Source organism: Ambystoma mexicanum, chromosome 11 (assembly GCF_040938575.1).
Source record: "Ambystoma mexicanum isolate Mex_15411 chromosome 11, UKY_AmexF1_1, whole genome shotgun sequence".
Lineage (NCBI taxonomy): Eukaryota > Metazoa > Chordata > Amphibia > Caudata > Ambystomatidae > Ambystoma > Ambystoma mexicanum.
The window spans coordinates 308223453-308237747 of record NC_090934.1 but is presented as its reverse complement, the minus strand read 5'-3'; the positions used below and the strand labels follow the sequence as shown (position 1 = coordinate 308237747).

At 46.2% G+C, this 14295-nt stretch overlaps 1 protein-coding gene across 1 annotated transcript in view; it reads left to right on the top strand.

Moving 5' to 3' along the window:
- Nucleotides 1-14295, top strand: part of NKAIN1 (sodium/potassium transporting ATPase interacting 1) — a 536625-nt gene that overhangs the window by 459265 nt on the left and 63065 nt on the right. Inside the window, exon 5 of the mRNA XM_069623039.1 lies at nt 80-140. Coding sequence (XP_069479140.1) covers nt 80-140 — 61 coding nt within the window. The remainder of the gene's footprint in view (nt 1-79; nt 141-14295) is intronic.

Genomic DNA, 14295 nt, shown 5'->3' with positions numbered 1-14295 from the left:
TAACTTCTCGCTTTAGCAGTGCCTGTTGCTAGCCTCGTGTAACTCTTCTCTCTCTCTCTCTCTCTCTTTCTCTCCAAAGCTCTTTGGGTTCGTCTACGCCTGTTACGTCAGCAAAGTCTTCATGGAGGAAGAAGACAGCTGTAAGTGCCTCAGTCGCTCTTCGTGACGCTCGCAATCAGCAGCATTGTGAGATAATTAGGGGAAAATAGGTTGTGCCATTGATTGCAGTTGCGCCTCTTCCACTATCTGATGCCAAGAAGGGAGGAGGAAAAGGTGAGCAGGTGAACTGTGCCATTTTCTCACCGCCTCGAGGATAGAAAAGGCAGGGAGTGCGGGGGCCCAGGCCTGAATTAGTCAAAGCAGGGTATTGTCCCCACAGTGTCCTCCTCCAACGCTCTAAATATGTCAGAGGAGTATTTACTGCCATCAATGGGTTCTCTAAAGGAGAGAGCAGTGTCCCCCTAGCCTCTGTTTATTCCAGAGCCCCTGACAGTCGTCCTAATCTGTTTATTCCAGACCTTTATCAGTCCCCCTTGTATCTGTTTATTCCAGACCTTTGTCAGTCCCCCTAATCTCTATTTATTCCAAACCTTCGTCAGTCTCCCTTATCTCTGTTTATTCCAGACCTTTGTCAGTCCCTGTAATATTGGTTTATTCTAGAGCCCTAACAGCCCCCTAATCTGTTTATTCCAGACCTTTATCAGTCCCCCTTGTATCTCTTTTTTCCAGACCTTTGTCAGTCCCTCTAATATCTGATTATTCCAGAGCCCGACAGTCCCCTAATCTCTGTTTATTCCAGACCTTCGTCAGTCTCCCTTATCTCTGTTTATTCCAGACCTTTGTCAGTGCCTGTAATATTGGTTTATTCTAGAGCCCTGACAGCCCCCTAATCTGTTTATTCCAGACCTTTGTCAGTCCCCCTAATCTCAGTTTACCCCATAACCCCAAACAGACCCTCTAATCTCAGTTTATTCCAGAGCCCTTGACAGTCCCTTTAAACTCTGTGTATTCCAGAGCCTTGCCAGTCCCTCTATTGTCTGTTTATTCCAGAGCCCCAACAGTCCCCCTAATCTGTTTATTCCAGAGCCTTTACAGTCCCCCTAATCTCAGATTTTTCTAGAGCCCTTGATAGCCCCCCTAATATCTCCTTAATCCTGAGCCCTTGACAGTCCCCCTAATCTCTGCGTTTTCCAGAGCCCTTGTTGGTTCCCCTAATCTCTGTTTATTCTAGAGCCCTTCACAGTCCTATTAATCTCTATATATTTGAGAGCCCTTGACAATCCCTCTAATCTCTGCGTTTTTCAGAGCCCTTGACAGTCCCCCAATCTCTGTATATTTGAGAGTCATTGACAGTCCCCCTAATATCTGTATATTTGAGAGCTTTTGGCAGTCCCCCTAATCCCTGCTTTTTCCAGAACTCTTTACAGTCACACTAATATGTTTATTCCAGAGCCCTTGTCGGTTCCCCTAATCCCTGTTTATTCCAAAGCCCTTGACAATCCCCCTTATCTCTGTATATTTGAGAGCCCTTGACAGTCCACCTAATTTCTTCTTATTCCAGAGCCCTTGACAGTCCCCCTCATCTCTGTTTATTTCAGTGCCGTTGACAGTCCCCCAATTTCTGTTTATTCCAGAGCCCTTGAAAGCCCTGCTAATCTCTACTTATTCCAGTGCCGTTGACAGTCCCCCCAATTTCTGTTTATTCAAGAGCCCTTGAAAGCCGCGGTAATCTCTGCTTTTTCAAGAGCCCTTGGCAGTCCTTATAATCTGTTTTCTCCAGAGTTTTTGACAGTCCCCTTAATCTCTGCTTTTTCAGGAGCCCTTGATAGCCCCCTAAACTCTGATTTTTCCAGAGCTGTTGACAGTCCCCATAATGTCTGCCTATTCCAGAGCCCTTGCCAGTCCCCCTAGCGTCTGTTTTTTCCAGAGTCCATGACAGTCACCCTAATCTCTGCGGTTCTATGTCCTTTCATCGGAAGTATTTCGACACCTGCATGTATATAATGCCAAAAAAGGTTGACATTGTTTTGGGGGGAAACCCCTACCCCACCTATTTTTAACTATATGTGACCCCCCAACCCCTTACCTGCACTTCCCCCCCAAAACAATTTGCTGAACTTTCCCATTTTTAAATATACATTTAAAATGGAGGCGTAGTAATGCCTGGCGATGAAAGGATGTTGTACCATCTCTGCTTATTCCAGGGCCATTGACAGTCCAAAGCAAAGCCTTCCCCCAACACTCAGGTAATTTCAGAGCCCCCCACAGGCCAAAACATGGTAATTCAGACACACACAGAGCTATTGCCATGACCCCTAATAGGCCAAACCCTGGTATCTTTCACACTCTGCTTATTCCCAAGCCCCCAACAGTACAAAACCGTATAATCCACCCACACTCTGCTTATTCCCAAACCCCCAACAGAACAAAACCGTATAATCCACCCACACTCTGCTTATTCCCAAACCCCCTACAGAACAAAACCAAGCCCCCGACAGAACAAAACCGTATAATCTACCCACACTGCTTATTCCCAAACCCCCCAACAGAACAAAACTGTATAATCCACCCACACTCTGCTTATTCCCAAACCCCCAACAGAACAAAACCGTATAATCTACCCACACTCTGCTTATTCCCAAACCCCCAACAGAACAAAACTGTATAATCCACCCACACTCTGCTTATTCCCAAACCCCAACAGAACAAAACTGTATAATCCACCCACACTCTGCTTATTCCCAAGCCCCCAACAGGACAAAACCGTATAATACACCCACACTCTGCTTATTCCCAAACCCCCAAAAAAACAAAACCGTATAATCCACCCATACTCTGCTTATTCACAAACCCCCAACAGAACAAAACCGTATAATCCACCCACACTATGCTTATTCCCAAGCCCCAACAGAACAAAACCGTATAATCCACCCACACTCTGCTTATTCCCAAGCCCCCAACAGAACGAAACGGTATAATCCACCCACACTCTGATTATTCCCTAGCCCCCAACAGAACAAATCGGTATAATCCACCCACACTCTGCTTATTCCCTAGCCCCCAACAGTACAAACCGTATAACCCACCCACACTCTGCTTATTCCCAAACCCCCAACAGAACAAAACCGTATAATCCACCCACACTCTGCTTATTCCCAAGCCCCCAACAGAACAAAACCGTATAATCCACCCACACTCTGCTTATTCCCAAGCCCCCAAGAGAACAAAACCATATAATCCACCCACATTCTGCTTATTCCCAAACCCCCAACAGAACAAAACCAAGCCCCAAACAGAACAAAACCGTATAATCTACCCACACTCTGCTTATTCCCAAGCCCCAAACAGAACAAAACCGTATAATCCACACACACTCTGCTTATTCCCAAGCCCCCAACAGAACAAAACCGTATAATCCACCCACACTCTGCTTATTCCCAAATCCCCAACAGAATAAAACCGTATAATCCACCCACACTCTGCTTATTCCCGAGCCCCCAACAGAACAAAACCGTATAATCCACCCACACTCTTCTTATTCCCTAGCCCCCAACAGAACAAAACCGTATAATCCACCCACACTCTGCTTATTCCTGAGCCCCCAACAGAACAAAACCGTATAATCCACACACACTCTGCTTATTCCAGAGCCCCCAACAGAACAAAACCGTATAATCCACCCACACTCTGAACGCCCAACAGAACAAAACCGTATAATCCACCCACACTCTGCTTATTCCCAAGCCCCCAACAGAACAAAACCGTATAATCCACCCACACTCTGCTTATTCCCGAGCCCCCAACAGAACAAAACCGTATAATCCACCCACACTCTGCTTATTCCCGAGCCCCCAACAGAACAAAACCGTATAATCCACCCACACTCTGCTTATTCCCAAACCCCCAACAGAACAAAACCATATAATCCACCCACACTCTGCTTATTCCCAAGACCCCAACAGAACAAAACCTTATAATCCACCCACACTCTGCTTATTCCAAGCCCCCAACAGAACAAATCCGTATAATCCACCCACACTCTGCTTATTCCCAAACCCCCAATAGAACAAAACTGTATAATCCACCCACACTCTGCTTATTCCCAAAACCCCAACAGAACAAAACCGTATAATCCACCCACACTCTGCTTATTCCCAAACCCCCAACAGAAGAAAACCGTATAATCCACCCACACTCTGCTTATTCCCAAGCCCACAACAGAACAAAAACGTATAATCCACCCACACTCTGCTTATTCCCAAACCCCCAGCAGAACAAAACCGTATAATCCACCCACACTCTGCTTATTCCCAAGTGCCCAACAGAACAAAACCGTATAATCCACCCACACTCTGCTTATTCCCAAACCCCCAACAGAACAAAACCGTATAATCCACCCACACTCTGCTTATTCCCAAGCCCCCAACAGAACAAAACCGTATAATCCACCCACACTCTGCTTATTCCCAAACCCCCAACAGAACAAAACCGTATAATCCACCCACACTCTGCTTATTCCCGAGCCCCCAACAGAAAAAAACCGTATAATCCACCCACACTCTGCTTATTCCCGAGCCCCCAACAGAACAAAACCGTATAATCCACCCACACTCTGCTTATTCCCAAGCCCCCAACAGAAGAAAACCGTATAATCCACCCACACTCTGCTTATTCCCAAGCCCCCAACAGAACAAAACCGTATAATCCACCCACACTCTGCTTATTCCCAAACCCCCAGCAGAACAAAACCGTATAATCCACCCATACTCTGCTTATTCCCAAGTGCCCAACAGAACAAAACCGTATAATCCACCCACACTCTGCTTATTCCCAAACCCCCAAAAGAACAAAATCGTATAATCCACCCACACTCTTCTTATTCCCTAGCCCCCAACAGAACAAAACCGTATAATCCACCCACACTCTGCTTATTCCCAAACCCCCAACAGAAGAAAACCGTATAATCCACCCACACTCTGCTTATTCCCAAGCCCCCAACAGAACAAAACCGTATAATCCACCCACACTCTGCTTATTCCCAAACCCCCAGCAGAACAAAACCGTATAATCCACCCACACTCTGCTTATTCCCAAGTGCCCAACAGAACAAAACCGTATAATCCACCCACACTCTGCTTATTCCCAAACCCCCAACAGAACAAAATCGTATAATCCACCCACACTCTTCTTATTCCCTAGCCCCCAACAGAACAAAACCGTATAATCCACCCACACTCTGCTTATTCCCGAGCCCCCAACAGAACAAAACCGTATAATCCACACACACTCTGCTTATTCCAGAGCCCCCAACAGAACAAAAGCGTATAATCCACCCACACTCTGAACGCCCAACAGAACAAAACGGTATAATCCACCCACACTCTGCTTATTCCCAAGCCCCCAACAGAACAAAACCATATAATCCACCCACACTCTGCTTATTCCCGAGCCCCCAACAGAACAAAACCGTATAATCCACCCACACTCTGCTTATTCCAGAGCCCCCAACAGAACAAAACCGTATAATCCACCCACTCTGCTTATTCCCAAACCCCCAACAGAACAAAACCGTATAATCCACCCACACTCTGCTTATTCCCAAGCCCCCAACAGAACAAAACCGTATAATCCACCCACACTCTGCTTATTCCCGAGCCCCCAACAGAACAAAACCGTATAATCCACCCACACTCTGCTTATTCCCAAACCCCCAACAGAACAAAACCATATAATCCACCCACACTCTGCTTATTCCCAAGACCCCAACAGAACAAAACCTTATAATCCACCCACACTCTGCTTATTCCCAAGCCCCCAACAGAACAAATCCGTATAATCCACCCACACTCTGCTTATTCCTAGCCCCCAACAGTACAAAACCGTATAATCCACCCACACTCTGCTTATTCCCAAACCCCCAACAGAACAAAACTGTATAATCCACCCACACTCTGCTTATTCCCAAAACCCCAACAGAACAAAACCGTATAATCCACCCACACTCTGCTTATTCCCAAACCCCCAACAGAAGAAAACCGTATAATCCACCCACACTCTGCTTATTCCCAAGCCCACAACAGAACAAAAACGTATAATCCACCCACACTCTGCTTATTCCCAAACCCCCAGCAGAACAAAACCGTATAATCCACCCACACTCTGCTTATTCCCAAATGCCCAACAGAACAAAACCGTATAATCCACCCACACTCTGCTTATTCCCAAACCCCCAACAGAACAAAACCGTATAATCCACCCACACTCTGCTTATTCCCAAACCCCCAACAGAACAAAACCGTATAATCCACCCACACTCTGCTTATTCCCGAGCCCCCAACAGAAAAAAAACGTATAATCCACCCACACTCTGCTTATTCCCGAGCCCCCAACAGAACAAAACCGTATAATCCACCCACACTCTGCTTATTCCCAAGCCCCCAACAGAAGAAAACCGTATAATCCACCCACACTCTGCTTATTCCCAAGCCCCCAACAGAACAAAACCGTATAATCCACCCACACTCTGCTTATTCCCAAACCCCCAGCAGAACAAAACCGTATAATCCACCCATACTCTGCTTATTCCCAAGTGCCCAACAGAACAAAACCGTATAATCCACCCACACTCTGCTTATTCCCAAACCCCCAACAGAACAAAATCGTATAATCCACCCACACTCTTCTTATTCCCTAGCCCCCAACAGAACAAAACCGTATAATCCACCCACACTCTGCTTATTCCCAAACCCCCAACAGAAGAAAACCGTATAATCCACCCACACTCTGCTTATTCCCAAGCCCCCAACAGAACAAAACCGTATAATCCACCCACACTCTGCTTATTCCCAAACCCCCAGCAGAACAAAACCGTATAATCCACCCACACTCTGCTTATTCCCAAGTGCCCAACAGAACAAAACCGTATAATCCACCCACACTCTGCTTATTCCCAAACCCCCAACAGAAAAAAATCGTATAATCCACCCACACTCTTCTTATTCCCTAGCCCCCAACAGAACAAAACCGTATAATCCACCCACACTCTGCTTATTCCCGAGCCCCCAACAGAACAAAACCGTATAATCCACACACACTCTGCTTATTCCAGAGCCCCCAACAGAACAAAAGCGTATAATCCACCCACACTCTGAACGCCCAACAGAACAAAACCGTATAATCCACCCACACTCTGCTTATTCCCAAGCCCCCAACAGAACAAAACCATATAATCCACCCACACTCTGCTTATTCCCGAGCCCCCAACAGAACAAAACCGTATAATCCACCCACACTCTGCTTATTCCCGAGCCCCCAACAGAACAAAACCGTATAATCCACCCACTCTGCTTATTCCCAAACCCCCAACAGAACAAAACCGTATAATCCACCCACACTCTGCTTATTCCCAAGCCCCCAACAGAACAAAACCTTATAATCCACCCACACTCTGCTTATTCCCAAACCCCCAACAGAACAAAACCGTATAATCCACCCACACTCTGCTTATTCCCAAGCCCCCAACAGAACAAAACCGTATAATCCACCCACACTCTGCTTATTCCCAAACCCCCAACAGAAGAAAACCGTATAATCCACCCACACTCTGCTTATTCCCAAGCCCCCAACAGAACAAAACCGTATAATCCACCCACACTCTGCTTATTCCCTAGCACCCAACAGAACAAAACCGTATAATCCACCCACACTCTGCTTATTCCGGAGCCCTTGACAGTGTAAAGCACGGCTTTCAAAATCATGTTTTCCAGTTTTACGTCATCATTTAAAATTAGATTTGCGTCAATGTTGCTGTGACGCCACAGACACGAGGTAATGTAACCGCGACATTGGAGTTGCAGCACACAAACCTAAGCAGAGGATACGTAAACATTGAATTGCACTGCCTTTATGGAAATCAACAGGATATGGGACGTTGGAAACGCCTGTGAAGCTTATTTTAATTGATAAAGGCAGACAAGGAGAACGCACATTGAAAGGACAGACATAATCGCAGTCGTGCATAGAGAATGGAACACGAGCAATGTATTTGAAGAAAATCACATTGGGACTATATTGTGTAATATATATCTTTAGTCTTCCCTAACAAAAGATTGTCAATGTATTATAAAAGCATGATATGTGCCATGTAGTGAGTCTCTGAAGAGGTAGTTGAGTGAAGCACGTGTAAGCATTTCATACACAAAAATTTTGTATGATTCAAGAATCGATATCATTAAATTGGATGACTTGCGTTTTAGGCAACTGTGTTCCTGTGTGCTCTTCTTGATATATATATATATATATTTGGGTTTATAGTGATTATTTTTCGAATTACATAATTTCAAATGCAAAAATGTCGAAAAAATGTTACCAAAAAAAAAAAAAAATTCAAATGTCTTTTTTGTTATTTTTTGTTTCAAATGGGGGGTTCCCCCCAACCCCCCTTTTTTAATTTATTTTTTCAACCCTTTTTTTGTTTACTCGTGAAACAAAAAAAACATGTAAATGAAAACATAATACATTTGAAAAAAAAAATTCAGTAACATTTTTCGACTTTTTGTCATTAGAATTTTTTTTTAGAAATATTAACTGGATACCTAATATTTGCTATCAAAACACCCGCACATGGGGTTAGCTTGGACCTGTTGGGTGGCAAGTAAAAGGGCCTTTTAATTGGGATTGGTGGGGCACCCAGCCTATAAACTAACAGGTGCATCGGCTTACACTTTCTTAGAATTCTGATTGGTTAGTGTATAGCGGCAGGCACAAGCCACTTGATCTATATAGTTTCCATAATTAATATTACCCCACTTGTAACAAAATACCCCTAGAATAAATGGAAGCCATTATCATTAGGTTCCTGCGGCTCTGACACTAGAGCTGGCCACTTGTTAGTCTAATTGTTGGGCTCTCAAGGAGCACCTAATGACAGGAAGCAACGCTAATTGGAGATGGCTGCAGCCCACAGAGGGCAGGTGCCTTTAGGAAGTGCAAGTCGATATGCGCGGCTCCTCTGCTGAGGATTGCGTGTCGCAACGGACATGTCGCGTTTTCATTGACGTGTGTCTGCGGCGTCACAGACACGAGGTCACGTTGGGTTCCACCGTACACGGCGAGATGAACTGTTCAACGAACGAAGATGTCCCTTCTGGAGGTCTACAACGTTCTTCTGAGTGTAGGCACCTATCGCGTGCATCGAAAGCAGAATGCCATTACCACTGTGGTATTAGATAGAATAATGTACGCCCGTCAAGCATCTTGATTGTGTAAGTCACTGTGGAGGAGGTTAAATGCATTTGATAGAATCAGTGCTGGTCATTGGGCCGGCTCTCGCCGGATCCGAGATCCAGCACCAGATGTGTAGCCGGTTCTTGGGACCCGGCCAGAGTCGGCCACCACAAACCCCAAACCCATGCTCTGTGTTGGGTTACATGGAAAATAAATTTGAAAAAAAAAAGCGCCCCCGACGGCAGAACGCTCATGGCAACAAGGAGTTGCTGAGCTGCTCCACCCCCCTACAGGACTTTGATCCAGGTCACAACTGCAGGACAAGCAAACTGTAACTTCCTCTGGTGACCCCGTGTGAGGGGTCACCAGTAAAAGTTAGTCCTTGGCCACAACCTGGTTTATTTATTTATGTAATGTTTGGCGGATCCATGGAACCAGATTATTTATTTATGTAAGGTTTGCCGGATGCTTGTATCCGACAAACCTTGCATAAATAAATAAATATACAGGTATCCACAAACATTGCATGAATACATAAATAGCCCTACTAACATTGTAACAATGACACACAATGAAGCCACCCAACTGCTCTCAGAGGGGAGCTGCAGGAGCTGTGCGGATGCGGTTCAAGTAAAATAAAACGTTGCTTCTGGCGAACAGAAATCACCCCGTTTGAATAGTTTTAAATAATATTTACTCAGCAACACTGGTCAAAACTATTATCCCCGCAGTGAAGTAACTCATCACCAGTGCCATGGAAGTGGTTTAAAGTGGAATTCATATATAGAGAAATTGCGCTGTGTTAAACTATTATTTTGAACATTTCCTTTGATTGGAGGTCAACTGCCAGCTCCGCCCCCCAACCCCGCCTCCTCAGGCACCGCCCCTGACCCCCCAAACTCCACCCCCCACCCGGACCTTGAGGGATCCCCCACCACATTTTTTCCATTTCCACCACTGGATAGAATGGCACATCACATAATTCCTCAGTGACGTATACTTTAATATCCTCACAGTCTACTTTTGGTGCTGCGTTATGACGAGGATTAGTAATGATGTTCATATTATTAAAATTAGAATGTTTGATTTGTATGATTGTATTTCTTTGTGATTCTTTGGCACGTAAATCAAAATGTCTAATGCCAGAAAGTGATGTGCCACGAGCGTATTGATCTCTCCAGCATACAAGTCCTTGCCCTGGGCTGCACGGAGTGCAAATCATAGGCGTAGTTCCAGCATAGAAGCCCTTTCCCTGGGATGCACCGGGTGCAAATCATAGGCGTGGTTCCAGCATTGCAGTCCTTGCCCGGGGATGCACCGGGTGCAAATCATATGCGTGGTTCCAGCATAGAAGCCCTTGCCCTGAGCTGCACCGGATGAAATCATAGGCGTGGTTCCAGCATAGAAGCCCTTTCCCTGGGATGCACCGGGTGCAAATCATAGGCGTGGTTCCAGCATTGCAGTCCTTGCCCGGGGATGCACCGGGTGCAAATCATAGGCGTGGTTCCAGCATAGAAGCCCTTGCCCTGAGCTGCACCGGATGAAATCATAGGCGTGGTTCCAGCATAGAAGCCCTTTCCCTGGGATGCACCGGGTGCAAATCATAGGCGTGGTTCCAGCATTGCAGTCCTTGCCCGGGGATGCACCGGGTGCAAATCATAGGCGTGGTTCCAGCATAGAAGCCCTTGCCCTGAGCTGCACCGGATGAAATCATAGGCGTGGTTCCAGCATAGCAGTCCTTGCCCTGGGCTGAACTGGGTCCAAATCATAGGCGTGGTTCCATCATAGCAGTCCTTTCCCTGGGCTGCACCGGGTGCAAATCATAGGCGTGGTTCCAGCATAGAAGCCCTTTCCCTGGGCTGCACCGGGTGCAAATCATAGGTGTGGTTTCAGCATAGAAGCCCTTTCCCTGGGCTGCACCGGGTGCAAATCATAGGTGTGGTTTCAGCATAGAAGCCCTTGCCCTGGGCTGAACTGGGTGCAAATCATAGGCGTGGTTCCATCATGGCAGTCCTTGCCCTGGGCTGCACCGGGTGCAAATCATAGGCGTGGTTCCAGCATAGAAGCCCTTTCCCTGGGCTGCACCGGGTGCAAATCATAGGTGTGGTTTCAGCATAGAAGCCCTTTCCCTGGGATGCACCGGGTGCAAATCATAGGTGTGGTTTCAGCATAGAAGCCCTTGCCCTGGGCTGAACCGGATGAAATCATATGTGTGGTTTCAGCATAGAAGCCCGGCGTGGTTCCAGCATAGAAGTCCTTCGCCTGGGCTGCACCGGATGCAAATGATAGGCGTGGTTCCAGCATAGAAGTCCTTCCCCTGAGCTGAACCGGATGCAAATCATAGGCGTGGTTCCAGCATAGAAGTCCTTCCCCTGAGCTGAACCGGATGCAAATCATAGGCTTGGTTCCAGCATAGAAGTCCTTCCCCTGAGCTGAACCGGATGCAAATCATAGGCTTGGTTCCAGCATAGAAGTCCTTCCCCTGAGCTGAACCGGATGCAAATCATAGGCGTGGTTCCAGCATAGAAGTCCTTCCCCTGAGCTGAACCGGATGCAAATCATAGGCGTGGTTCCAGCATAGAAGTCCTTCCCCTGAGCTGAACCGGATGCAAATGATAGGCGTGGTTCCAGCATAGAAGTCCTTCCCCTGAGCTGAACCGGATGATCCAGCATAGAAGTCCTTCCCCTGAGCTGAACCGGATGCAAATCATAGGCTTGGTTCCAGCATAGAAGTCCTTCCCCTGAGCTGAACCGGATGCAAATCATAGGCGTGGCTCCAGCATAGAAGTCCTTCCCCTGGGCTGAACCGGATGAAATCATAGGCGTGGAAGCGAAACAATAAGGAGTTCTAGTAAATCTCCCCTACATTGTATACTTTAACCATTGCATTAACACTCTACCTACCTCACAATGTTGGGTGGGGGGGATGGGGGGTTTGTAATCGTTCTCACTGTTGTATATGTTTATGTAGTTAATATGTGTTACCTGATGACTCGCGAGCATCCGCTACATTAAGGTTGCTTCAACAGTTGGCAGTGTTATGTTTTCTGTCTTACCCTTTCGTTACTGCTTGCACAATGCACATGATTACAAAATGGCAATAAACAGATGGTACAAACAAACAAAAATAAAAAAATAAACATTGTTGTAAAACATTCACATTTTCCTTATGCAACCACTTTGAAAACATTGATCATACAGCAGCCCACCCACCACTTCACTCAAAAATAAAGAAAAGGCCTCGTGGGCTGTGCTAAACAAATACCAGGGCCATCTTTTCAAGGCAGTGGTTGTTTTTTTTCCTTCTTTTTTACCTATTCCTGCATGCTTTTCTAATTTGCCATTTGCGCCCTTCTGAGGGAATATAAGAAGCCGCCGTGATGGGGCCGTCCACCTTAATCTTGCCACATCGCAATATTTGTGCCCAAGCAATATACGAGCACAATTTACAAAATATCAATGAAAAAGACTCGAAGGGGGACAATGATAGCTGCCAAAAGTGACTTCTTCTCATCTCATATCCCTTGTGCGTTATACTGGCTAAGGACTCCAGGGTGTTTTATAATATCGTAAAATGCGCTCGATGGGTCCATTATTCTGTATAATACCAACATGAAAGCGGGCACCCTCCTCTTAAGGTAGACAATCGGCACCTTGAAGTTGTGAAAATGCTGCAGCGTTTAAAAGAGCTCCCTCATTGCTTGTGGAAAGTTCCGTTGTCTGAAAGGTTATCCAGCCGGGACTTTTTTCTCTAGTGTAATGCCCGTGGACGCCAAGGGCTGCAACTGTATTTCATGAGCTATAAAGCTGAGCTTTAAGTGGGCTGGTGCCAGCTGGGGCCGAGCCCCGGCAGGCTAAAAAATATGGGTCTGAGCCGGGGTCCGGCCGGGGGACCCCTAACGTCCCCCAGCAGCACCGACCACTAGAGGACAAGGTTTTTCTCCTACAGCCTGAAGCTCTCGTTCATTTGCGAGAGCTTAAGACTTAAAAAAAAAGCCTTTTCTCTGTAATGATGGCACTGGCACCTGTGAGGCATTCCTTTAATCAAGAGATGCCCGTGGGCCAGTGCCACCATTATAGATGAAAAGGTGAGGCCGCTGGAAGACAAGGGCCTTTTTTTGAAGCTTGAAGCTCCCGTTCGTTCGCGGGAGCTTCAGGCTTTAGGTAAAAAGGGCTAAACTTCCAGCGGCCTCCCCTTTTCAGCCTTAACAGTGCTGCTGTCCCTCATCAAATGCCAGGCGAGCTGCAGCGCCACCATTAAGGTTGAAAACATGTGGCTGCTGTCCCCCGCCAGGCATCCTGTCAGGTAATGGATGCAGAGATCAGCGTGGGCACAGGGTTCTGATCTCTACAAAGGGCTCCTTGGCGGGAGTGCCTGTTGGCCCTTAAGCCAGCTCATCAAGGGGGCATGCCTAATGAGCCGGCAGGCGATCCCCTCATCATTAGGCCACACCCCATTGATGAGCCCCGGATCGTTTTGCCATGCCATTTAAGGCACTGCACAAAGCTTATGATCTGCTATAGATATGCATTAAATAAGTAAATGACTAGTTCTGTTCGCCATTTTGCCAAAAACAACACCCTTATTGGTCAGCAGGAAGATTGCCCGCATGTCAAGCACTGCTGGCAGCTCTTTTGACTTTCAGTAGCACTGAATGAGAAGTGTATGTGTTTCCCTATAAGTATTTCAATCTACAAAGCAAAGCTTCCTTGAACTGCCGAGGTCTAGACACAGCCTCGCCCGGCAGGTGTATCAAGGGCTCATTGCGTGCACCTTGCAGGCAAGTGTATGCATATTCAATAATATCGTGTTTTTATGTAGTGCTTCAAACTGTACTGCTCTAGCTTCTAAGCGCTGTAAAAACAGGCCTTAATAATAATAACCCTTATTGTGTTTTAGCACAAATTGAACTTTACAAAAATAAGTCATATAATCAAATAGAACATCAGAAACATCATTAGAAAAACATGTCATGATTACATACATAATATATAAAAAATGCATAAAATACATACACTACTTAAAATAGACAAATAATCCTAATTCCTAGAGAGAATTCATTTTTCATG